Below are 27,731 nucleotides of genomic sequence, written 5' to 3'. Positions count from 1 at the left end.
CAGGCCTTATATATGGCAGTAAGAAATTAGTGTTTTTTTAAGTATAATGGAAAGCTACTAGAGAATGTTTAACAGGATAATTGGGAGAGGGGAGCATGAAAGGGGAGTGTACTAGGAATTAAATCCTGGGACATTTTTCCACTGAGCTATACCCTGGCATTTTAAATTTTTTATTTTGAGGCAGGGTCTTGCTAAGTTGCTTAGGGCCTCACTAAGTTGCTGAGACTGGCCTTGAACTTATAATCCTCCTGTCTTAGCTTTCTGAATCACTGGGATAACAGGTTACCTAAACACGTCTAGCTATTACTAAATTCTTTAGCAATCTATGTTGTTATTCTAATAGCTGTCAAAACAAAATGAAAGGTTGGGTCAAATTAAATGAAAACAACAAATGACATAATGTACAAAATAAATGAACCTCTTTAACAAAAGTTAAAATTGGTGAAATTGTTAGTGAGCCTCGTTTTCTGTCTACATCAGACATTTTCCTTAGCCAGACACATCCTGGAGTTTTCGTCCCCATATCTTCCAAATGTGATCCTGAGTAGAACCCATCTGCTAAAATCCTTCCATCTGCTCTGCACCACACCATGACCATTCCTGCCTCTAAGACAATCCAGAAAAGTAGTTGAGAGTACAGGGACTGACTAGTGAGACACCTCATTCCTCAAGAGCTTTCCAGAGCCCCCTACTGCCTTAGTTCATGCTGCTCTCTGGCTTAGGCAGGCCCTAATTCAGCCCATTTTAACAACTCTAATGAGCAAGTCTGAATAACATGAAAACTTCATCCTAATCCACCAGCCCTTTGGTATCTCCCTAATGTTTCAAGACACAAGGCTTGTAAAGCTCTTCATGTGTTTCTGTCTGACTCTCTAGCCTTCTTTTCCCCTATTGCCAGTCCCCAGAGCAAATGAGCCATTCCCAAAAAGCCACAGTTCCACCCTAAATTTAGGACCTGCATGCACTATTTTATTTGCCTCTCATTTCACCCAGCTAACACCATACCCCACTTGGGCCACAGGTTTCCCTCAGGACTTGAAAAAGGCTACTCCTCCAGCTACTGCAGGATCCTCTGCATTCTTCTAGCATTTGGAATTTCAAGTTGTCTGCCACTGTCAGGATGCTTAGTCCACTGGCTTTTAAACCCATCACACCCAAAGCCCCCTTAGAATCCAAATATTTAGTAATGCTCCCCTATTTGCTTGAAATTGACAAAAAGTATAACTTACAGACGTACTTATGAAAATTCAGATACATACACATGCAATCACAACATGATGCTCTAGCTATAAAAACAAAAAAACATATGCTGGGTACAGTGACACAAGCCTGTAATCCAGCTATGCAGAAGTCTGAAGCAAGAAGATCCTAAGTATGAGGCCAGCCTGGGCAACTTAACAAAATTTAGAAAAAAAAGACTGGGAATACAGCACAGGATAGAGCATCTCTGTGTTCAATCCCCAGGACAAGAGAGAGGGGGGCAGGGAGGGAGAGAGAAATAGAAACAGTAACAAAATACTATGAATTATAAATGATTTAGCACAACACTACCAGGAGACATATAAAGTAGTTCTTTGCTTGTGCTTTGTATGGAATCTGCATAAAAATGGGAATAACAAATGCAGGCAGTTACAGTTGGGCTTTCTATGACTCAAACATCACACTCACAGTTGCAATGGTGATGTGATCTTATATGAGGATAAATAATTCTTGATTCTAAAAAAAACAAAGCACAATTTTCCTTCAATTTACATTTACAATTCAATTTACAATTTCCCTGGAAAAGTCATTATATATGAAATCTATGCAAAACATTGTGTTTATATGAAAAGTACAATTAGGTTTTTAGGTTCAGATAATCATAAACAGGTTTTTCACCTACATGAATGTTCTTTCAACAGACCAGGCATGTGCATGCACATGCATGTACACATGAAAACCAGTCTTGGTGCAGGGGACTGTCCTACAAGCTGCAAGACAGCATATACCTTTGGCGCCTGAACACCTATGCCAGTAGCACCCCTACCAATCATGATAACTAAAAACAACTCAGTAAATTTCCAAAATTCCCCCTAGAGACCAAGCCACCCATTCCAGTGGAAAACCACTGGCTTACAGAATATGCTTATTAAATGTTTGCTGAATTGATGACCTTTAATCATGAGGCCCCAAAATATTTCTTTACAAAGCACTTCTTGTGTGACTACACTATACACAAATTCCAAGGATTCCAAGTAAATCTACAACATATTGAAGTGATATACAAGAAAATTTCCCAGCACAACTGAAATGCACATGGGGAGTTAGACTATTTGAAAGAGGTCATGATCACTTCCATATTGCACTGTGGTGGAATAAATGCAACCTGGCATGTGAAAAGCACTCTGCCATCTGCTATTAGTATAGACAAAAATATTTCTGGGTACCACATGAATGATTATTTGTACATCACCTCCAGAAAGTAAATATAAAATGAAAGAGAGGGTAGATTGTTTATAGCCTGATTTTAACATGTGCTACTGTTATGAAGCAAATAGAGGATATTCTTGTGAGCTTAGCTTTTTGGAAGAATTTTCAGAAGCAGTGCTATAGGTAGAAATTCCATGGCTCTAAGATAGTCAGGCTTTTTAACAATACAAGTAGAGACTGACTTGGCTGACCTCCACAAAGGATGGTAAGAAAGAGTCTCAACTATGGAACTGATATCTACATATTCCTTACACACCCCATAACTAACATGAATGACCTTCTTCCTAGGTCCAAGACTTAGTCTGCCAGTTCTCAACTCTAGCTGTACACCCAAATCCTTTAAAACATTCTAAAAGTTCCTTGGGCCCAACTCCTAGAAATTATGCAAAATTATTCTTTTTTGGCAATAGTGTTTTTACTCTGAATCTGAAGTGCTGAGGATTATTGATCTTAAGCCCCAATTCTAATTCCAATAGCGAGATATCAGCTGCCATGTCAGGCCAATAAGAAAAACATTTTGGGCCGGTCGTGGTGATGCACAACTGTAATCCCAGTGGCTCTGGAGGCTGAGGCAGGAGGATCACATATTCAAAGCCAGCCTCAGCAAAAGTAAGGCACTAAGCAACTCAGTGAGACCCTGTCTCTAATAAAATACAAAACAGGGCTGGGGATGTGGCTCAGTGGTCGAGTGCTCCTGAGTTCAATCTGTGGTATCCTCAAAACAAAAACAAAAACATTTGGGGGAGTAGGCAAGACTCTGAACTTCACAATTTATCCCACAGAAGTAACATCTGTTTCCCTTCTTGGTAAGTGATCTTAACATATTCTAATGCTAAATGAGTAAGCACAGCTTTGCAAATGCATGTAAATAAACATATGAGCTTATTTAAAAAGATTTACAAGTTATTTGGACTTATTTTAAAAAGTCATATGGCCAAAGATGACAATAGTGCAGAGTTGAGGTAATCCTTGAATCCCTAGATTCAACACAAAGACTGAGAGAAAAACTGGATCATAAAGTTTAAAGTCTGGAATTATGATGCCTCCTGCTTCACTTTTCTCACAGGAGGCATCACAATACCAGAGTTTAAATCATACAACAGAGTTATAGAAACAAAAACAGCGTGGTATTGGCACCAAAACAGACATGAAGACCAATGGTAAAGAATACAAGATACAGAGACAAATCCACATGTTATCTCATATTAGACAAAAGTGCCATAAACATACACTGGAGAAAAGGCAGGTCTTCACTAAATGGTGCTGGGAAAATTGGAAATCCATATGTAGTGAAGTGAAATTAGACCCCTACCTCTCACCCTGCACAAAACTCAACTCAAAGTGGATCACAGATTTAGGGACTAGAATAGAGATCCTGTGCCTAATAGAAGAAAAAGTAAGCCCAAATCTTCACCATGTTAGCCTAGGAACCGAAGTCCTCAACAAGACTCCTAAAGCGCATGAAGTAAAATCAAGAATCAATAAATGGGATGGTATCAAACTGAAAAACCTCTTCACAGCAAAGGAAACAATCCAGAATGTGAAGGAAGAGCCTATGGAATGGGAGAAAATCTTTACCACCTATACCTTAGGTAAAGCATTAATCTCCAGGATATATAAAGAAATTCAAAAAATTTAACACCGGGCTGGGGATGTGGCTCAAGCGGTAGTGCGCTCGCCTGGCATGCGTGCGGCCTGGGTTCGATCCTCAGCACCACATATAAAAAAACAAAGATGTGTCCACTGAAAACTAAATAAATAAATATTAAAATTCTCTCTCTCTCTCTAAAAAAAAAAAAATTTAACACCAGAAAAACATATAACCCTATCAATAAATGGGCTAAGGAACTGAATAGATATTTCACAGAAGAACTAATATAATCGGTCAACAAAAATATGAAAAAATGTTCAACATCACTAACAATTAGAGAAATGAAAATTAAAACTACACTGAGATTCCATCTCACTCCAGTCAGAATGGCAATTATCAACAAGTAACAACAAATGTTGGCAAGGATATGGGGAAAAAGGTTCATTCATACATTGCTGGCAGGACTACGGATTGGTGCAACCACTCTGGAAAGCAGTAAAGAGATTCCTCAGAAAACTTGGAATGGAACCTCCATTTGACCCAGTTATCCCACTCCTCAGTTTATATCCAAAGGACTTAAAAATCAGCATACTACAGTAATGCAGCCATATCAATGTTTATAGAAGCTCAATTCACAATAACTAAACTATGAACCAACCTAGATGCCCTTCAATAGATGAATGGATAAAGAAAATGTGGTGTATATACACAATGGAATATTATTACTCAGCCATAAAGAAGAATGAAATTATGGCATTTGCAGGTAAATGGATGGAACTGGAGACTATCATGCTAAGTGAAATAAGCTAATCCTCCAAAACCAAAGACTGAATATTCTCTCTGATATGCAGATACTAATGCACAATGGAGGGGGGGGTCATTGGATCAGTCAAAGAAGAATGAAGGTAAGGGAGGGGCAATAGGAATAGGAAAGACAGTAGAATGAATAAGAACTTTCCTATGCTCCTATATGAATATATAATCAGTGTAATTCCACATCATGTACAACCACAAGATTGGGAAGTTATATTCCATTTATGTATAATATGTCAAAATGCATTTTACTGTCATGTATATCTAAAAAGAACAAAGTTTTAAAAAGTTAAAAAATAAAGTTAGAATATAATTTCAGAAAAGGCAAATTCTGTTTTAGTTAAATCTGATGTGAATCAAAATTCTGACTATGAGAAACAGAAATGCCTCATCTACTACATGACTCAGAGACCTGAACATGCCATCAATACCACATTCTGCTTCTATAGCATCTTTATTTGGGACTTCTATAAGGCACAGTTAAGGTTAAACAAGAGCACAGAAACATCAGCTACAAAGCTCTGAATAGTGACTATTAGACGTGAATCTGTGCATGCAATACAACCTGTTAGGCTGAACATTGGGACAAAAGTGATGCTAGTGAAGACACAGACTCAAATGGGCCCATTTTGCAATAGCATACAATCAAAGAAACATTCTCTCACCTCCAATGGAGTCCCACAAGGGACAGATAGTTCCTCATCTCCCTTCTTGGCAGCTCACCACAGGCATGTTACCTCAATCATCTAATGGGAGGATAGCTACACCTTGAACCTAAAGCTGAGAATCTAGTGATGAGAGTCCAATAAAGCAATGGTCAATGACAACAAGTGAACAGCCAGTTTTTCCAGTTTGGTCCTTCAGCACTCTCTTAGAAGTGACCAGATATCCTTCCAATAGGTTCTTCTATTAGTTATGTCTGCCAGAGTAAATGCCAAGGAGATAGTGGCTCTATTTTCCTAGGATTGATACCCACAAGATGATGTTAAGACAGGAGTTGGTGGCAGTCAGCTGTCACCATGTAGAGAGAGCTCTTCTGAGAATGAAGCTGTGGTAGACAGACTTTAACATGATCACAGGTGATCCCTAATGATACTCATGCCCTTGATAATTCCCTCACTCTGAGCATGGGTACAACCTGTGACTTGTTTCTAACCAACAGGATATAGAATGTCACTTCCATGAATGTAATATCAGACTTTAATTTCTGCCCCACCAGCAGATTCTTCTTTAAAGGAAGCTGCCATATTGTGAGCCATTCTAGGGAGATAGTCAAGGGGCAAAAAACTGTGGGCAGCCTCTAGCTGACAACTGACCATGAGGCTCTTTGTCCAACAACCCATAAGGAACTAAACTTTTCCAACAGAAAAAGTGGATCTTTCCTCAGTCACACCTTCAGATGAGAACTCAGTGCTGACTGACATGTTTGTTGCAGCCTTGTGAGAGCCTGAAGCCAACAACCCAGAAAAGCCATGCCCACACTCCTGATCGACTACAAAAGCTGAGGTAAGAAATGTGCGTAGCTCTAAGCCATTAGGTTGAGAAAACTTCCTTCATAGCAATAGTTAACTAAAACAGAGGCCAAAATAAGGTGGTGGGGATGGGAGCTAGGGCCAGGAGATAAAAATAGAATCATGATGACTTTGAGTCCCTGAATCCTGTCATATCTGAAATTCCTAAATCGCTAATAGTCACCCCCAGAAATTTTAACTATGCAAGTCAATGAAGATTCTTTTCTTTAATAAACTTTGCTGAGTTTCTTTAAATTGTAACCAAAAGAATCCTGGCTAAAGTGACAAAAGATGACAGAAGAATTATAGAATCAGAAAAACTCAAATTCTCAGAGAGAATTCTGTTAGGTATTCCAGAGTAGGCCAGGACTACAGGAGGGCAGAAAGACTTGATTCCAATGAGTCAATAAGAATGTTACCCCACTGAAGAAACATCAGCCCAGATGTTCTAGTGGCTACATTAATTCCCAGAACCTACCCACTTTTATTAGATGCAGCTCCATTCTTCACATGTAGGAGATAACAACATTTCAAGAATTAAGAGAGAAAACACATAAAACACTATCTTATATAAGGTCTGACACATTATAGACATTAAACAAAATGTCAGCCAAAATTCAAATAAGTTCTTTTTAAAATATAAAACAGAAACACTATTTTTAAGTACTTGTTTATTATCTTTATTAAAGAACACTTTGAAAATCCATGGCTATTTTATTCAGTATATGTTAGCAGATACTTCCAAGGGGATTACATGTTTTGGATAGTCCCAGAAGACTTTGATGTGTTCTCACTGGCTTCAGCTTCATCAGCCTCTCCACATGTACCCACAGGTGACAACTCAGGGACACTGAAGTGACAGCAGTCTTTCTATCAGCCAAATACCAATTTTGGCACTTTTCTCATTAATTATTTATCTATCTATCTATTTATTTATTAGTTGCTATTTTGGGGGTACCATAGATTGAACCCAGAGGCACTTTACCACTGAGCCACATCCCCAGTCCTTTTTTACATTTTATTTGGAGACAGGGTCTCAGTTACTGAAGCTGGCTTTGAACTCAAAATCCTCCTGCCCTAGCCTCCTGAGCAGATGGAATTACGAGTGTGCACCACCATGCCTGGCCTTATTACCTTTTTAACTCCCATGACAAGTCCATGAGATGGGAACTATTATTGGTCTTACTTTACACATGTGGAACTCAGAAGTAATTGAGCCAAGGGTCTAGAGCTATGAAATGGGGAGCTAAAAGTTAAAGTGGCACTCAAAAAAGTATATTGAAAGAAAAAAATTCAGTAGTAAATCCATCCTCAGTGCTCCCTCCCTGATGGACAGGCCTTCTGCTACTCTTGACTCAGTTTCTGTGTGCCTGGGAAAGTATAATTAGGGTTTCTAATCTGCAATGAGGAACATAAAAACAAACAAAAGTATGACTAGAAGCCATGTATCTGTTCATGTAACACAAGCCTAACAATATAATGATCATGTTTTGACTCACAAAACACTTCCAAAAAATAATCTACCATTTCTAATTTGCACTCCTCAACAAAATTTTATAAAAAAAAATATATGTCTTCTTCAACTCACTGAAAGATTTGTTTCACCAGGTGGTTTTAATCTCCTTTACTACTGAGAACTTTTGTGGCCCCTTCCACATCTAATCCTTGTATTACTATTGATTCTTAGCTGACCCTTAAGAAAGGTCAACTGAAATTAATGTGCAAAAAAAATCTATGAAATCCAGATCAATAGGGACCTCAAACTATCATTAAAAACTTCTAAGGTTCTCTGAGAAGAATCTTACAATAATGTGAAGCACATAAATAACTGGGCAGTCCACCTCTACCCAGATGAGTGACAACAGTTCTGATGAGTCCTTTTCAGACCAAATAAACAGGATAAATTGGTTCTGCAGCATACAGAATACCATTACACACAAGTGTGTTAAACAGTGCATAATTAGCATGCTCAAGACATTTGATAGCAATCATATGCAGGGTACTCAGAGACACTGGAGTGGAATTTATGAATTTTAAATAAACTTTTACAGTTTCTTAGGGAAAATCTTCAAAATTACTGCTGCAATGCAAAAAGCTTTAAACTAAATGTTTCAAAACAGGTGTTTCCAACCTTGTTGTGTCTTACCACAATCCCCTTTGTAACTATGATTTCAGTTATTTCCCAAACACACTTTAAATCTTCTGTCATGAAAACAATTTAATCCAAAATCATAGAGATCCTCAGATTAGAGATTTGTTAACATCTGAACATAAGTAATACCATTATCATTCATGTAAAATATCTCATTGAGGAAAATAACTAAGATGTAATAATAATAATAATAATAATAATAATACTGTCTTAAGGAAAATCACAGTTCTTTACTGCCCTTTGGCAGGAGGAAGAAATGTACACATTATTATGCATTCATTAGCCTTTCCACAAAAATAAGTTTTCCTTTGTCACACCTTGAAAAAGAAATCTGGGGACAGGAAGAGCAGGATAAAGATGAGAAGCATGAATAATGAATCAATGAGAAATGTGGTGTCTAAGACTCATAACAATCTGTGATCCTTACTTTTTCACTCTCAGTCTCCTGAATTAAAGAGAGGACTTTTAATATTCTTCCAATGCTGCTCACCCACTAAGTGGCTTGATAGGCAAGCAGAGAGTAAACTTTCACTTACTCAAAGGGAACCATCTTTTGTATTTGCTCTGTCAGATAGTCCTAAGAGGCAAGAAAAGGGAAGGGTGCCACAGGACTGGCTATCAAGTTAGCTAAACCAGGCAAAGGTTGCTGTTACAAGCCTATTTCACCATTAGTACTTCTGTAGTATCTGTTGAGAAGACTTTAAGGCATTCTTTAATGGGAAAATGGCCAAAACAACAATGGTAACAGCAGAGTTCCATTAGCACTACACTGGTTATTAGTAAAAAGATGGATCAGAGTGTTAATTTTTAATTCAGAACCACTCCTTGTGTATTCCATACAAAAGAGCACTACAAGTTTATAAAGTCATTTTTCTGCTGCCTGTATAGTACTAAATTATTTAAAACTCATTTGAAAAATACACATACACCTCTGACAGTTTTTAAAATACTGTTTGACAACAGCCTTTTCAACATCTATAAAAATATGTGCTAGAAAAGCAGATTCTGTACACACTATCTTTCATTAGCAAGTCCTAAGGTATTTTTACCAACTGGTGCATCACACTTCACAAAACTGTTTAACAGGAATAAGAGGAAATGTGACTCTGTGTTTAGAGTTCCAAATTACTTAGTATCTCTTACACAGAGAATTTATTCCACCCTCAAAATCTATATGTTGGTTACACTGAGTAATCCTCCCTCAAATGTTATAGGATTATGAATTCTCAACAAACTGACATTATAATTGAGGGTTTTCTGGGTAAGAATTCATTGAATAAAACCACAACTTGGGGGGGGGGACACATCCTGGGATAAAACTGAAGTTCTAACTGATACAGCAGATAGAGAATATAAGAGAAACTCAAAAGACTTCTTAAAGATTATTTATTAAATACTGTTTGAATCATGAAATCTCAGTGAGGTTTTCTTTTAAAAAGAAAATTTAATTAGGTTTTAATAATATTAGTTTAAAACTTAAAAAAAACAACGGAGACTCTTCTATAAGTAGTCTTAACACAGTTATTCCCCTCAAAATACATCTTTCTTGAAATTCACTGTTTCCTCTATATTTGTAGCTATTTCTAGTATTTTCAAATCTACTGCTTTTTCTTCCTTATTTTTAAAATTAAACTCACTACAGGCTTGCCTACTTGATTAGTTTTTTAAGTCATTATCATCATCTTGTGAGCTGGGAAAATACTCTATAAGATTTCTATATTCTTAGAGATGACTGGGGCTGCCTCTGAAGCCTCATCTTAGATTCTCCCTGTGAGATAAGGCAGAGCCCCTGGGGCCAGGTACTCCTAGCATTGGTGGCACTTTCACTGTCTGCCAGTTGCTGGGATGCATTTTCAAGGCTTCTAAATGCTCAGTTTTCCCACCTCTCATTTGAATCTCAGACTCTGCCTATAGCTGTACACTGATTTTACATAAGATGGTCTTCCCTTATTACCTACTCTAGACTTCTGGTATTGGATTCCTGACTCACCTATTTGTACTCAGTCTTTTATCTTTGACTGGACCAGCCACCCCAATCTCTGGCTTTATTTAGCCAACATGCACTGATATGTGTCAACCACCATTTTAGAAAGTGGGTATAAGGAGAGCATAAGACATAGTGGTGTGTTAGTTTTGTGTAACTGTGAGCAAACTACTACTTAATTTGGTGCTCCTTTTTCAGAGGCTCAACCCATAGTTGGCCAACTCCACAGCTCTGAGCCTGAAGTGAAGATTAAGGCATGAGGATGTGGAAGAGGAGAGCTGTCATCTCACAGTGGCCATGAAGCACAGAGACAGTGCAAGGAGCCACATAATCCCCAAGGGCACAACCCCAGAGACCTACTTTCCCTAGCCACACCCCTCCTGCTATAGTTACCACCCAGTAGTCCATTCAAATCCACTGAATAGCTTAATCCACTGATAAGGTTATAGTTTATAATCTAGTGATTTCACCTCTGAACATTCCTTCATTGCTTAATACATGAGCTTTGGCGGGGGACATTAAAGATTCAAACCATAATACATAGATTAAAAAATAAGATTTGTGAAAACTATGTTACTATACAATTAATTTGAATAACTTGAATTTTCTACTACAAATAACATTCTCACAAAACAATATGGGGAACTGAAATTTTAAAGAAAAAATAATATTAATGTACCTATCATCTTGAGTTAACCACTAAATATTTTGTTATATTTCTCTCAAGCTCTTTGGAATAACTATTTTACTTTGAAAAAAATGAAAACTACATTATATGTAATATTTAATATATTATTATTATATTTTTTGGTACTTGAGACTGACCCCTCAGGGGCATTTTTGCAGTGAGCTACATCCCCAGACCTTTATATTTTTATTTGAGACACAGTCTTGCTAAGTTGCTGAAGGTCTTGCTAAATTGCTGAGGCTGGCTCCAAACTTTCAGTCCTCCCATGTTGCTGGGAATATAGGTATGTACCAACATACCTTATTCTATCTTCTACCTTTATCATGAGCATTTTACAATTCCATTAACATATTCTCTGACAACACCATCTTAATGGTTTTATAATACCCCATCACATCATTATCTCTTGAATCATTTACCTACTATTGGATGTGTAAGTGGTTATTCATTTTCTAGTTCTTCATGACATTAAGTAGACTGATAATAACCTTTTTTTTTTAGTTTCTGTTTATTTGTAATTTGTTTATTCTTAGAAAGGTAATTATTGAATCAAAGGATAATTGAATAAAAAGGTATAAATCTTTTTATAGTTCTTAATGCTTATTAAATAACTTTGCAGAATGTTTGTCCCAACATATAGTCAATCCCATTAGAGGCTTACATAAACTCCCATTTCACCAAACCCTCAATAATAGCAAGTAGATAATTTTTTAACTAGTTAATTTAATAGGCAAAGTGGCTTATTTTAATTTTCCTTTACTTGTGAATTTTGTATTATATATGTATTAGGCCCTGATTGATGTATTTCTGATGGCTTTTGTCAATTTGCCTACTGGTATTTTTCTTGCAGCTAATCCTATACATCCTAAAGATGCATTTTTTTTGTTTCTAATTTATTTCTAATATTTTTGGCCCTTTATTATTTTATTTATTTTGGCCCCTTATTAATTTATAAAGTACTTTGACCTGAAATAAAATATCTGTTTCTTTTGTCTTCATTTGAGGTTATGTTCAATGTTTTTTTTTTTTATTTTGTTTTTTTCTTAGAAATTTAAATTTCCAGCCAGGCATCACAAAATCAGCTACTTGGGAAGCTTGAGATGATGAACTGGAGGCCAGCCTGGGCAACATAGCAAGACCCTATCTCAAGAAAACAAAATAGAAATTTAAATTTCCTTCACATATTCTTAGACATTTTGTACATCTTATTTTCTAAACATCAGAAATCTGTGAAATAAAGCTCTTAAATTGTTTTTTTTCAAATGGTTAAAAAAAATTCTTCAAGTTTCATTGATTAAATAAGCCTCAATTTCCCTACTGACTTTTGATGTTACTTTTATCATGTCTGTGGCATATTACGTCCTAAAAAGATATGTCTTAGAATCAAGCCACCATAGCAATATAAATTATGGAAGTGATATATATTGTTAGATATAAAACTTGTTATTTATTTGACCTGTGTGTTATGAATGACTATAAAATTAAAATGCTTTCCTCTTGAATTCAGAAGGGAACAATGTCCATTTAAAGAGAGATAAATAGAACCAAATTATTTTCTCTCTCATATAAGCTAATGAGAATCCAACTTGAAATGGAAGGAACATTTATGCACTCTGCAGCCTGTTCTCAGCTGGTTATCACAGAATAATTGATGTACTAATGATTTCAATTCATAGCACTGACTGTCTTCATTTTGCATAATTTGAACCAAACCTGAATGTAAATGGAAAATAGTCCTCTTGCCTATTTAACTCCCATGACTTTTAACTAAAAATCACTTAATACTGCAGCAGAAGAAGGGGAAATTATCAAATATAAAGAACTCACTATTTTCAAACATTTCTCAAACTGAAATGGGAAAAATTAAGTAAATACATCAGAAATCTCTAGAGATGTGGTTTATCATCTTATTAGTTGAGAATGAATATTTAATTGTATAACATTTATCTCCAATAGTGTCACCTGGAAAAAAATTTCCAAATAGGCCAAAGTATATATTCTAAATACTCTCAAGGAAATAAATGGGCTTCACAGGCTTCATTATTTTTTTAATGAAAAAAATATATTACTAAAAAAATCGAAGTCAAAATTATTGGTAAATTTATAATTAACTTCTCAGATTAAAAAAAACATTATTTTTGTGTAAAACACATTATACAGTCCTCTTCAATTTAATAGATATATTTATTCATATCACCTACTAACCTTAAACATTACTTTTCTTGAGTTTTGAAAAATTCCTTTTTAAAATAACCTTCAGTCATCATTATCTGAGACATTCAACACAGTGCACTCAAGTCTTGTACCTGTCACCAAGTCACCAGAATTGATCATTAACAAGTCTAGTTAGTTAAATACAACTTAAGTTAGTGTTGCATCTACACACCCACAATTATATCACAGCACGTTGGCCAATTAGGTCCAGCCCTATAGTGAACCTTAATCCAGACAATTCTGTTCAACTAGAAAAGCAGCTGCTTCCTGGATTCTACCTACTGCTCTTCAACCAGCATTCTGAGCTGGCTAAGATAGAACAGGCCCTAAATAGGGTCTAATTTGCAGCTTGTGTAGTCAAGTTAGTATGGAAATTTCTCATATATATTTGCATCCCTGTATACCATGTGCTTATTTTTTATATACCTTTATTTTATTTGTTTATATTTGTGTGGTGCAGAGGATCGAACTCAGTGCCTCATGCATGCTAGGCAAGCACTCTACCACTGAGCTACAGCCCCAGCCCCATGTGTTTATGGAACCAATTGCAGAAGACAATATTTATTCATGCACTTAAATTAAAATTTGCTTACAAACCATGGGCTAATTGAACATTACTTCTGAATTTCATAAAGGCAAATGAAAGCTGATGTTTACACACAGATACTCTGAAATGATATTTCATAATTTCATCAAAAAATAAATAAAACCAATGGTCATAGTCCAGAGGTGCTGCTATGGACTAAATTATGCCCTTCTCAAATTAACATGCTGAAACCCTAACATCCAATGTAAAGGTACTTGGAGATGAGGCCTTTTCAAAATAATTAGGTTCCATGGGGTCAGGAGGGTGGGGCCTTTGCAACAGGATTAGCACCCTTGTAAGAAGTGAAAATAGAATTTGCGTATTTGTGCCCATGTGTCCTTTGTCCATCCATCTATCTGTGCCTCTTTCTTTCTCACCTTGCTACATGAGGACACAGGAAAAGTGGCTTCACTAAGAAATGATCATGCTGCCAATTTGATCTTAGACGTCTAGCTCCAGAACTGTGAGAAATAAATTCTGTTGTTTAAGCCACACAGTCCATGTTATTTTTTATGCCATCCTGTGCTAATTAAGACAGCAGCCTAAGAAGACATGAGGACCTGGAACAAAAAAAAAAAAAAGGATATCAATTAAAAACTGGGAAAATCTGAATAAAGTATGGGCTTTCATTAATAATAATGTGTCAATATTGGTTCATTAATTGTAACAAATGTACCACTTTATTCTCCATACAAATGGCTTTCTTGTTATCAGTTATGGTCTAGAATATATCTTTATCCATTAGTGTTAGCAGAAAAGAAATTCTCTATAAGTCATTACTTAGTGAAACTAAAATTGTACTGTATAGCTAAGGTCTTTTGTACACATAATCTGATAAAAAGAACCACCTGGTATTCATTATCATCAGCCATTAACATTGAACAATTACGGATTCTTAAAAATATTTAGAGGGCATAAACACAGACAAGGAACTACAACTGACTAAAAAGGAAAAGAAAATATCTCACTTAATGAGCAAAAGAACTGTAAAAAAATAGAATAATTTTTATTATGTATCAAAATTTCCAAGAGCTTTAAGAGAATATTTAGATCAGAAGGAGCTGAGGAAATAAGGAAGCGAGCACTTTCAGATGCTGCTGGTCAGCTATAAACTGGAACAAATAGAAAGTAAAGTGATAATATATACCAAGAGTCATGAAAATAGTCCAAACCCTTAACTTTCTTCTAGGAAGGACTTCAAGGACTTGTAAGTAATTCTCTGAAAATATCTTCATTTGTAATCTGAATGAATAGTAATAACATTAGTATGTAAAACTAGTGAATGAAAAATTAAATTAAGGAATCACTATACAGCCATTAAAACCAAGGCTTTTAGAGATCTGTGTTTATAAGATATTAAATGAAAAAGTAAAAAATATAATTGCGTACAAGGATAGAGGTAAGTGACAGCATAACGCTAATAGTAATTTTCTCTGGGTTTAGAGACTGTGGGCAGTTTGTTTTCTTCATCATACATTTATATATTTTTGACTTTTCTACAGTAATATGTTTCTCTTTCAATTAAAAGCTGGGAAATAAGATTACCTCTTCATTTAACCATTGCTTCCTTTTTAGTTTAATTAAATGTTTAGCAATTTTTTTAAAAAAATTGATACACTAAGGTGGGCACAGTGGCCCATGCCTGTTATCCCAGTTGCTTATGAGGCTGGGGCAGGAGGATTGCGAGTTCAAAGGCAGCCTCGGCAAAAGCAAGGTGCTAAGCAACACAGTGAGACCCTGCCTCTAAATAAAATACAAAATAGGGCTGGGGATGTGGCTCAGCGGTCCAGTACCCCTAAGTTCAATCCCTGGTTCCCCCAAACCACTCCCCCCCACAAAAAAATTGATACATTAAATCTCTTAGAAAAGAGTAACTAAAGAAAATGCACCAGCAGTCAGATAAAATAGTCTTTTCTGCTCGTCGTGCAATTCCCATTAAGTTCTAAATTCTTCCCACAGTGGTCAGGGAATGGGTGAATCACTCAGTCCAGCTATGTAGTACAGGGCTGGGCCTTCTCTCTTTCTACAGGCTTGGCCTCCAGAGCCAGGGAGATAATTTATATTCCCCCTTTCCCTCAATGAGTTCCAACTATAGTGGGAGGAAAAGTTTTTTGCTTGGAAATTTCTCATTCTCATCTTATAAAATCTAATACTAGGGAATCATTATTTGGGGTTAAGTATTGCTTGCACCTTGAGTTCTCTTACTGCATGCCCTCCTGAAAAGCAGGACAAATTAACTCTTACAATAAAGGACTCAAGTAACTTTCCATTATGGGAGCCTATACAGAAGAAAGGGAGGAAATATACAAATGAACACGCAAGGAAAGCAGAAGAAAAATTTCCCCTACTTTACTAATCTGCTCTGGACAGTCCTGCAATACTGATTTAAACTGAACCCTTAACAGGTTGTGAGAACATGTTTCCATGAAATAAAACAAAGGATGAGTATCATTCTATGTAAATTTCTCATCCAAGATTATGAGAAAAATGTGATAGTTCCAATAGACACAAAGATAAATTATGTGATGCCAGCTACCATAGAAACGAAAAATTATTTTTCAGGAAACTCTCATCCTGGATAATGAACACGTGTAAATATACACACAGACCACTTTGTGCTAAACAGTCAAAAATAATCCAATAAACTGGCATAACTTCTTGAAAAACAACTTCAGCTATCTTTGCATAATCTGAATTCCAAACAGCAGCCCTTTCCACCTCTCAGTGAGCTGCCACATATACTGACCAAACCCTGAGATCATCAAATTTCCTTCTTGAGTTCTCAATCATTTCTGTAAAATGAGTCTTTCTGTAAAAGAGGCTTTCTCTCCCAAGCATAATTAATCCAAATGTCACTAGATTTACATATTTTTTATTTGTTTGTTTACACAAACTCCTGATGTATATTTTGACCCAATATCCACTGGTTTTTGTTTTATTTTCTACTAAGCAGCTAGAAATACTTTGACATTTCAAAAAGTTTATGATGATATGTTCGGCTTGCATTTTGGGAAATGTGTTAACTTTTATATCTCATTTCCTCCTTTGTTGAAGATAACTCTTCTTCCATTTTTCAGAAGGCTTTATTAATAACTTTCTTTATAATTTAAAACCTATTATTAGCATTTCTGGCTTAGGTGAAGTATAAATCTACCAGTAGTTACTTCCATATACAGAGAGCTATCTTGAGAGCACAGTCATGAGTAGGCTTAGGAACAAACAGTGCTTATGGTAACAAAGGTTAATAGATGAGTAGAAATCTGTGAGTGCAGCCTATTATTCTCATTATTACCAAAGTCCTGACAATCAAATTCTCTTTTCTGCTAAAGACAATAAATGATGCTGATCTTATACATATATTTAAATTTAGTTTAAGCAATTAATAACTGCTTTCAAACTGTTCTTCTCATATTTTTCCTGTATTGTGTTCCACATAAAAATTCATTTGAGACTTGACCTAGCACACATGGATCTCTAGCTGAAGGCAAATTCCTTGAAATTATACTTACTACATGCAACACTAATATTTCTGTCTTTTTTTCTTTTCTTTTTCTGTTTTTTGGGATGCCAGTTGTGACCCACTCAATTCAATTCATTGCTCCTTAAAGCATGAGAAACCAGAGGTGGAAGCCACTGGTTTAAAGCCCTACATTGGCAGGTGATGCTGTTGGCAACTTACTGTTTGACAGTAGCTCAGGAAAAGCCTTCTCTTTTGTTCTCTTCCCTTCACTCTTCTATCCTCACTAACTCCCTAGACATTGCCTTTGCATTCTTTTCATTTAACTCATTGCTGCCATCACTACTTCTGCAAAACAAATCTCCCCCAAATGAAGTGGCTTATATATAAAACAAAAACCATTTTCTTGGACTCAAATTCTATGCATCAGGAATTGATAAAGAGCACCAAGGGGTGTCCAGCCTCTATTCCATCCTGTTTAGCCTCAAGTGAAAACCCAAGGCTGGGGTGACTCAGTGACTGAAGGTAAATGCCATACACTCACATACCTGGCAGTGACACCACCAACTCACAGATGGAAGGCAGAGTCAGGTAAGATGCAAGGAGAGAACTCAAAGTAGCATGGCAGCTTCATATGGGACAGACATATTTCATAGTCAATATCAGTAAAAAGAGGGACAAACAGCCTTTCCTCATGTCTAGAGTTAACAGTTTCTGTTGACAGTTAAGTAGCAATTTCAGTAGCTATATATAATTTTAAATATTCCCCTGCTTCCCTCTCCCTCCCATCCCTGACAACATTTGCTCCCTTGGAAAAGGCTCTACTATTCAGATCCAACACCATCACCATTTTTTCTTTTCATATAAGTTAAGAAGCCTTCTGGTGACTAGAAAGGCAACTTCAAGAGTTCACAGTAGTAATTTTCAAACTGCTACATGGACCACTGATATCCCCAAGACTCTTCCAGAGATTCATGAAGTGAACATCATTTTTATAACAGTATTAATAATTATCTTCCTTTTCACTGTGTTCACATTTGCACTCATGGCACAAAGCAATGATGTATACAACTGCTGTTGTCTCAGCATGAATGAATGAAGCAAAGCAGTACTCCCAGAGAGTACCAAGAGTCACTGCATTCTTTTTTTAAACCCTTAATGTTTATTTTTTATTATTATTAGTTGTTCAAAACATTACAAAGCTCTTGACATATCATATTTCATACATTAGATTCAAGTGGATTATGAACTCCCATTTTTACCCGGTATACAGATTGCAGAATCACATCAGTTACACATCCACTTTTTTACATATTGCCATACTAGTGTCCGTTGTATTCTGCTGCCCTTCCTATCCTCTACTCTCTCCCCTCCCCTCCCCTCCCCTCCCATCTTCTCTCTCTACCCCATCTACTGTAATTCATTTCTCTCTCTTGTTTTTTTTCCCTTTCCCCTCACTTCCTCTTATATCTAATTTTGTATAACGATGAGGGTCTCCTTCCATTTCCATGCAATTTCCCTTCTCTCTCCCTTTCCCTCCCACCTCTCGTCCCTGTTTAATGGTAATCTTCTTCTCATGCTCTTCCTCCCTGCTCTGTTCTTAGTTGTCCTCCTTATATCAAAGAACACATTTGGAATTTGTTTTTTAGGGATTGGCTAGCTTCACTTAGCATAATCTGCTCTAATGCCATCCATTTCCCTGCAAATGCCATGATTTTGTCATTTTTTAGTGCTGAGTAATACTCCATTGTGTATAAATGCCACATTTTTTTTTTATCCATTCATCTATTGAAGGGCATCTAGGTTGTTTCCACAGTCTAGCTATTATGAATTGTGCTGCTATGAACATCGATGTAGCTGTATCCCTATAGTGCGCTCTTTTAAGGTCTTTGGGGAATAGTCCGAGAAGGGGAATAGCTGGGTCAAATGGTGGTTCCATTCCCAGCTTTCTGAGGAATCTCCATACTGCTTTCCAAATTGGACACACCAATTTGCATTCCCACCAGCAATGTACAAGTGTACCCTTTTCCCCACATCCTCACCAGCACTTGTTGTTGTTTGACTTCATAATGGCTGCCATTCTTACTGGAGTGAGATGGTATCTTAGGGTGGTTTTGATTTGCATCTCTCTGACTGCTAGAGATGGTGAGCATTTTTTCATGTACTTGTTGATTGATTGTATGTCCTCCTCTGAGAAGTGTCTGTTCAGGTCCTTGGCCCATTTGTTAATTGGGTGATTTGTTTCCTTATTGTTTAATTTTCTGAGTTCTTTGTATACTCTGGATATTAGAGCTCTATCTGAAGTGTGAGGAGTAAAAATTTGTTCCCAGGATGTAGGCGTCACTGCATTCTTCAGATATGCTTTTTTTTTTTTTTTGTAATGCAAGCTTTATTTAAGAATGCACTAGGTGAAGAGGTAAAATTCTTTCATTTTATTAAGCACCAATATTACCACCCATTTTATTAATTTGTTACATAATAAAATGAGAAATATGCATGAAACATTGCAGCTAAATAGCAAAGGAAGATGCAGTGTCCATGAAATGTATGTGTGTGGTTGTTCAGCTACAAGATAAGCTAGCTGTTCTTTTCATGGACTATCTCTTTACCACAATTACTTGAAAGAAAAAATGATGAACTCCATCTAAATAAATGTAAAATGGTACACATTTTCTCAAAAATGAACCAAATGAGCCTTCAAGGCAAACTGCTGACATCATTTATTGCCAATGATAAAATTTGAGCTTTTAAGTGGAGATCAGAATTTTGGAAAACTTCAACCACTGTGAATTTGGACAGTTTTCAAGTTCTTAAGACTTTTCTGATGGGATCAGTAGTGGTTTTAACAAATGTGATATTTTGATATTATAAAATTAATATTATAAAATTTACAAAGTCTATCTATCAGCAAACTACCAAAGAAAAATATCAGAACATCACACACAGGAGAAAGATCCTTTCCAAGTTCAAGACAAACCAATGGATTTCAAGATTTCAGAATATGGAATGATTCACTGATAGAGTTTCAGATTCGACAACAGAATTAATCTTCAAGAAACTAACAATTGCCAAGTTTTAGTTTAGTACAACAAATAACATCCACAATTATCTTAGAATGCTATTAAAGCATTCCCTCCTACCCTTTCCAAATACATTCCTATGTAAAGACAAATTGTTTTTCAACCAAATGTTTCAATCAATGTATTTCTCCACAGATTAAATCATATTCCTTGGAAAATATAGGAATCAGCTGTTATTTTTATTACTTAAGCAACATATTTAAAAGTTTCACAGAATTTTCCTGCCATTTATTTACTTATGATTTGGAAACTATAGTAGCCTCCCTTTCCCTTTAGCTATAGCTCTACTTCCTGTGGTTATCTATAATCAATCACATAACAAAACTATCAGAAGTCTTTTTTTTTTCTTTCAAAATTTCATGGATAGAAGATTCTTTCTTACCATACATCTTAGCAGTGTCAATATACAAAGTTTTATTAAGTCAAGAACTATCACCATGGCTAGCATTACTACTCCTGTGCTTTGACCTGATTATAAGCACTGCCACTCTGCAACAATCTGCCAAATTGGCTTCTAAGGCACTCTGAGACTGAGAAACAGGAGGGGAGAGAGATGGATAGGAAAGAGGGAGGAGAACCTCATTCATATAACTTTTAGTATAATATATTGTTATACTGGCAAGTCACCCAGTATGTGAGAGAGGGTGCGGGGGATGCCAAGCCAAGACTTGGGCTCTGGGTATGGCATGTGGTGATGTTGACCAGCTCCACAGCGGGAGACTGCAGCCTGGGCTGCTCTCACATCCCTTCTGGGGTCCGAGTAGGCACCCTGGGGGCCTGCACTGTGTCCCTGCCTGGTGACAGTCCTCAATGGCACTTTGTTTTACTATTAATTATTATTAGTCTCTTACAATGTTTAATTGTAAGATAAAAGTTTACGTTTTATAAACTTTTCCTTTTTGACAAAGTTAAACTTTGTCAAAGGCACTTTGTTTTTGTCACTTTTGCTTATGTCAACCCATACTGAGCTTATTACTGTTATTTTAAATGAATTTTAATAAATGATGTTATGAATTTAAGTTAATTTGCTAAATATTAAGTTCTTTAAAATCCTGTTTTAATCTTAGATATAGTAAATATTTATAGGCATAATCCCTACAGACAAAAATTCTTTGGTATTCTCAAAAATTTTTAAGACTTAAATTGGTCTTATGACCCAAAAGTTAAGGAACCACTGGTTTAGAATTGAGTTGGAAGACCTGACTGCTGAAGCTTATATACTTGGCTCTCCCTTAAATACTTATTTAAACACTAGCTGATATTTGAATAACTATAGTAAGAAACATAAAAGTTCCTATTTATCGATTTCAAGAAATAGTACAAAGATCTGAGATATTAGTAGCAAGGGTCTAGTTAATTTAGCCACATAGAGAAGGAACTGAAGAAAGTTTCCCAAGGCCCAGCTGACAGTTTATGGATCACAACAAAAATAATTCTCATGTATTGAAAATTCTACATGTCAAGAAACATTGTAAGTTCTTTAATACATTATGTCACATCACGACTACAACAACTTTGTAAAGGAGGAATAATTATTTCTATCACTTAAAAGATGAGAAAACTGGGGCTGGGGATATAGCTCAGTTGGTAGAGTGCTTGCCTCGCATGCACAAGGCCCTGGGTTCAATCCCTAGGCCAAAAAAAGACTGACACATAGAAAGAATAATAGAATCAGAAAGTCATTCTTCACAAGTCTCCTTGAAATAACTAATTCAGACAAGAACCATCACTGATATATACTAAAACCAAAAGGTTAAAGTTATGGGGAACCTACCTAATGATGTCCATGTATCACCCACATAGACTGCAAGTCTTTGTCCCTTTAACCTTGATCACCTTAAGTGATTAAACTTATAATTTCTAATAGAGGAACAACCTGGCTTTTTGTTTATTTGTTTTGGCAGAAGGACAGCATTTTTATTGGGGGTGAGTCCTCACAACACAAACACAGACAACTCCTCTAGATATCAAATCTCATGAAGATGTCCAGGATGGGTGTGGCCAAGAGTGAGGAATTGTCCCCTAGGTAGCCATCCCACATCCCCCATGGGCCATGATGAGACTCAGGTGTGCAGGAAGCAGTTAAAGGTGCTGGAGGCATACTCCAGATCAAAGAGCATCTGGCGTATCTGGGAGTGATCCAGCTCATCAGATGCCAATTAGTAGCCATTGGCTGAATGTTTGGTGGCCCTCAAAGTCTGGGGGTAGGTGGTTCATATGGTGTATGGTCTCCATCACCTCCCACAGGTCGGCTGGATCTTGTCCATGTTGAATCTCCAGGTGCAGTTTGTCCATGACTATGATGACAAGTGAGGCAACACTGGCAATGCAGTGATTGAGATTGCCCATATCGTCCTTGACCCTCTCCATGGCTAGAGGGCAGCCCAGGCAGTACTTGTGGCAGAATTCACAATGAAGCTGGTTTCTGAGCCTTGAACCTGCCAGAAAGCAGCTCTGTACTGGACCAAGCGCTGAGAGCAGGCTGCAGTGTACTCGTTGGCAGTGACGCAGTTCTTGATAAATGCTTATTCCAGTGCTTACACTGTCTTCTCTACTGCATTCAGCTCTGTCATGCTGTCATACTTCTCCCTCTCCCAGGCATTCTTGTACAACTTCACTTCCTCACACACCTCTGGCTTATTCCTTGGGGCTCCAATTCCTGGAGTGGCTGGGATCCAGTGAAATATCCTGCAGGCTCTGTCAGCCTGGGCAAGCTCAGCAGCTCCTGAGATGGCGCCGGGGACACAACCTGACTTCCTGGCTTTTATAGCCTTCCTATCATGATGCCCCATCACCTCCCTGGAGCTGCCTTTATTTTTTCTTCTTTGGGGGGTGATATCAAGGATGGAACCCAGGGCCTTGTACATACTAGGCAAGCTTTCTTCCACTCAGCTACATCACCAGCCCCATGTAGTATTCTTGGCAAAGAAATCAGTTTAATCTGAATCTAAGCAAGCCTTAGACCTAATTTGAGTTTCCAGAATGCAGGGGCTAGAGAGAGAAGTTAACTCCCTAAAGAAACAAGCAAAGACATGGCAATGTACTAAAAAACAAGACATCTGATATTTTCCAAACATCACTGTCATGGAAAATAAGAAGGGGGATGAACTGCCCTAAAGGAGGACAAAGAAATGTAATAATCAAATATAATATGTGAACTTTGGATCCTCCTCCTCAGCTGCAAAAAAAAAAAAAAAAAATCTAAAAGACATTTTAGCTCCCCCCAAAATTTGAATATGTACACTAGATAACTAGACAACATTGGGAAATCACTGATACTTTTCTTAGAATGACACAAATAATGTACTTATATAAAAGGATATTTTTAGAACATGCATCTTAAGTTTTTAGTGGTAAAGTTATTATGATATTTACAATTTACTTTAAAATATTCAGTTACTTTGCTTTGCATTTGAAAATTTTTACAATAAAAAAATATAAACAAGCATAAACAAAAAACACTATTAAATATATTTTTCTCATTTGCTCAATCTAACCAAGAAGTTTTTAGTAGGGTCAAAGTAATTACTCTTGTCAAATATTAACAGTGAAGCAGTACCCAAAGCCAAGGGGTTAATATTTTCAGAACTACCATATTATTCCAAAGAATCTCCCAGGGCCCAGATGCAGTCATGGCCTGCTTAATTAGTGTTTGTGAGTGTCTTAGGGGCATTTTTAGAATGCTGTCATTCAGGATGGAGCAAAGGGAATGGAGAGTAGAACTCAAGCAAACAAAATTAAATAACAGCTGACTTATTAATTTTAAAAAGAAAAAGATAGGTATGATTCATTTTAGGGACACTGCACACTTCTTCCAGTGACTTATTTCAAAATTTGGGTTAAACAGTCTTTTTTTTTCATTTATAAAGCACTTTGATATGAATTACCTCTTTGACTCCTTAAAAGTAACTTGTTAAATAGAGAGCTAAGAGATATTGCCATTTTACAGATTAAGAAAATGAGGCTTGGAAAGGATGTATGATTTGCCTGAGATCCCTTGGCTAGTAGTGAGCCCTGTTTCTCTCACACTTGACCAATATCCTCTAGCGTGTTCACTGAGTGGCTGTCTTACTCTTGGTGACATTCATTTCTCTGAGCTTCTGCCTAGATAGCCTAAAACTCATGAAAAATTACAGATGTTCATAATTTGAACTAGAACAAATCTTAGTACCAGATCCCACTTGCTTACATCAGCAGAATGTTGGTGGGGTGAGAGATGAGAAGGAAGCCCAGTCTATGTAGGAGGCAGCCTACTGAAGTGGCCTCCTGGGCCACCTGAGAAGCAGGGACAACTCTTCAAACACAATCATCTCACAGGGTCCCAGGACACGAAGGCAAATGAAAAGACTAGAGTGAAGCTGAGCAATCACATACATAAAGACACACAAGGAATACTCTGGTGGTCAAGTCCACCCCTTGCAGTGCCTACTTAGAGTGCCTTGCAATCATAAAACTTTGTAACTGGGAGAAATTACGGATTTCATGGCTTTCATGAAACATAGAGTCCATCAAATGTTTGCTTTGGCAGATTTTTTTTTTCCTCCCAAAGGGCAGCCCGCATAGTTGTCTGAGAAAAGCAGGCTTTGTTCTAAAGAATTACAGTGCTTCCCCAATGAAAACTGTAATTGACAACCACCAAGAGAAAACAATGCAAAACAATGAGAGCTCTGGTTTCTCCCAGTCTGCCAAGATGCATCTCAAAGAAGCACTGGCTTCTTAGGTTCCCTGGACTAGTGTTTAGCTCAGTCTTTATTTGGACACAGGCATAACTAGATGCTTGGATATTAGAAGTTGATCATTCAAAGCAATCAAATCTTAAAAACCAAGATTTGTTCTTTCAAACTTCAAAGATAGGAAATTGTATTTAATTCTCATGCTCAGAATATCAGGTCCCTCCTCATAGAATCAGCATATCAGAAAAAAATGCAACCATACTTTTTCCATGTAAAGGGACCCTAAAAGAAAAAGGAAATACACGATGAGCTCTTCAGAAATAGTTGCATGAGAATATTAAAGGCTCTGTTATTCAGTGGACTCATTATAGTTCAAGTACCAGAGGGAGTGATTTTCATATGAATGTTGGGTGTTACCAGTCACAGAGAAGGGCCTATCATCTACATAGAGAACCAAGTCACATCAAGCAAGTAAGAGAAGCTGTGAGTGACAAGGTATAGAGAGGGCTGTTCAAATAAGGGACAGACATCACTGGACCCTTTTTCAAAGAAAACTTTGAAGATTTTGTTAGGCTTTTCTTATTGAACTGTCACAAGTAACAATACAAGTGTAAATGAGTGGTGTTCAATGCCACATCACTGCCATTTATACACCAGCTGCCAATGGCTGCCCATGATGGGAAATTAGCATTTAAGAAGGAGTCAAGGTTACTGGCCTGACACACAGCCCAACAAGAACATTCTCAAATAAGATATGACACCCAACACAGCCACACAAATCAAAACCAAAGTGAAACTCATGTCTGAAAAAGAGAAGAGCAAAACAAAACAAAACTCCTCCTTTCTGAATATTCTTGATTCTCCAAACACTGTCCAGGTCAGGTCCCCAGAGTAAAAAGAAACAAACCAACCATGTGTTTCCAGTTGTATGATATAGATTAAATGAAGTGGAAGTGGAAGAGACAGAAAAAAATAACACAACTCATCCTTTTTCTAAACAGAAAGCAGAGAAAGAAAAAGGAGATGGGCACTCAAGGAGGGGGTCACTCGACCAGGAGACTTAACCTCTGAGTCTCCGTGTTCGTCTGTACTCAGCACATCTGAAACTGCTCCTCAGAGCCTGAAGGTTTCATGGAGTTGCCTCTGAGGCAGCCACAGGGACACCAAATAACACAGGAAACTGGGCCTCATGCTTTCTCTTACTCAGGACACTTCAGAGTTGATCTGTTTTATACGTGGCATTCTGAGTAAGACCTTCTGTTATGGGATTCTATTACCAAGATAATTAATAGCTATGTTAACAAAACCACCTTCCAGCAAGTCCTAGTCCAGACTGATCTTGGTAATAAAAAAAATTAAATTAACACACCTGTGGGCTTTTTTATCTTTATGATTATGTGATTTCTAGGTACCTCTTTGGAATATTATTATTAGAATTAACTCTTGGTTAGCTGATAATGTTGATCCTCAAATCTGTATATTAGGATCTCTTATGCTTACTTAAAAGGTAAGGAAACTGAAACTCAGTTAAGCCAAGTATCCCAAAATGACACAACTATGAATCACTGATATTAAAACCATTAAAGTCAATTCTATCCTTATAGTTAAAAAATAAGCTTCACTGTAAAAAAAAAAAAAATTGTTACTTCATCACTATTACAATTCTTTCTCCATGGAACATCAAGTTCTTCACTTTATTCCCTAAGAGTAAACACTTACCCTGGTGAGAAGAAATGAATAGCCACAAGTTCTGCCCAACAAGCAAATCTGTTGGGTACAGGAAAGCCCCAAATGTTAACAAAGCCTCCAGGGCAATAATGATTGTTAAGAACTTTTAAGGCAAACAAAACTCCTAAAAAAAAAAAAAAGAAAGAAAGAACATAAAAATATCAACAATTTTAACGTGGAATTTACATTTACAAAGAAAATTAATTAAACATGACAATGATTATTCAATAAATCTAACTTCATGCATTGAAACATAATCTTCTATTCCTTATAACCCAGCTTTTGTTAAAAGACAATGTTCAAGGCAGTCAGTCACCCCTTTGATGTTTCTTAACAAAAGTTCATAGGGACTTAGAGTGTGCTACCAAATACATAACACATAAAATGAGAATAAGATACCAGAAATGGTATTAAGTGCCACTGAATTCTATACTTTAATACAGATAATTTTACTCTAGATGAATTTTAACTCAATAAAAAATTACTAGTAATGTGTATTTTTCTAACCTCTATGGAAAAACATGTTGAAGGCAGAGTGTAAAAATTTTCTTTCTTCTCCCACAGTTAGATTAATATGGATACATTTTAGAAGGAAGGGGAGGAAGGGTAGGAAAAGTAGAAAGGAGGATTAGATTTCCTTATTTAATGACTTCCTTCCTTCCCTTTACATTCTAATATTTAGAACACCTACTGTGAGTCCTCAAGGAAATTTTAGTTCCATGAAATATCTGCAATGAGGGGGGAAGACGAGAGGCCACATGGCTAAAGTCATGCAAGCTGGGTTC

General features: G+C 36.7%; 1 protein-coding gene and 1 pseudogene across 3 annotated transcripts in view; both read right to left on the bottom strand.

The window, feature by feature from the left end:
* Rhbdd1 (rhomboid domain containing 1) overlaps window positions 1-27,731 on the bottom strand; it is a 127,326-nt gene that overhangs the window by 72,560 nt on the left and 27,035 nt on the right. For all 3 annotated transcript variants that reach the window (XR_013342132.1, XM_026409548.2, XM_026409547.2), the window contains one exon: window positions 26,938-27,070. Coding sequence is in view for 2 of the 3 variants with exons in the window: in XM_026409548.2 (XP_026265333.1) it covers window positions 26,938-27,070 (133 nt within the window). In the remaining variant the exon portion in view is untranslated. The remainder of the gene's footprint in view (window positions 1-26,937; window positions 27,071-27,731) is intronic.
* On the bottom strand, window positions 22,609-23,275 carry LOC113197298 (vacuolar protein sorting-associated protein 28 homolog pseudogene; annotated as a pseudogene).

The sequence above is a fragment of the Urocitellus parryii genome, chromosome 1 (assembly GCF_045843805.1).
Source record: "Urocitellus parryii isolate mUroPar1 chromosome 1, mUroPar1.hap1, whole genome shotgun sequence".
Lineage (NCBI taxonomy): Eukaryota > Metazoa > Chordata > Mammalia > Rodentia > Sciuridae > Urocitellus > Urocitellus parryii.
Note: the sequence above shows the minus strand (reverse complement) of the source record. Positions and strands in the feature narration are given on the sequence as shown.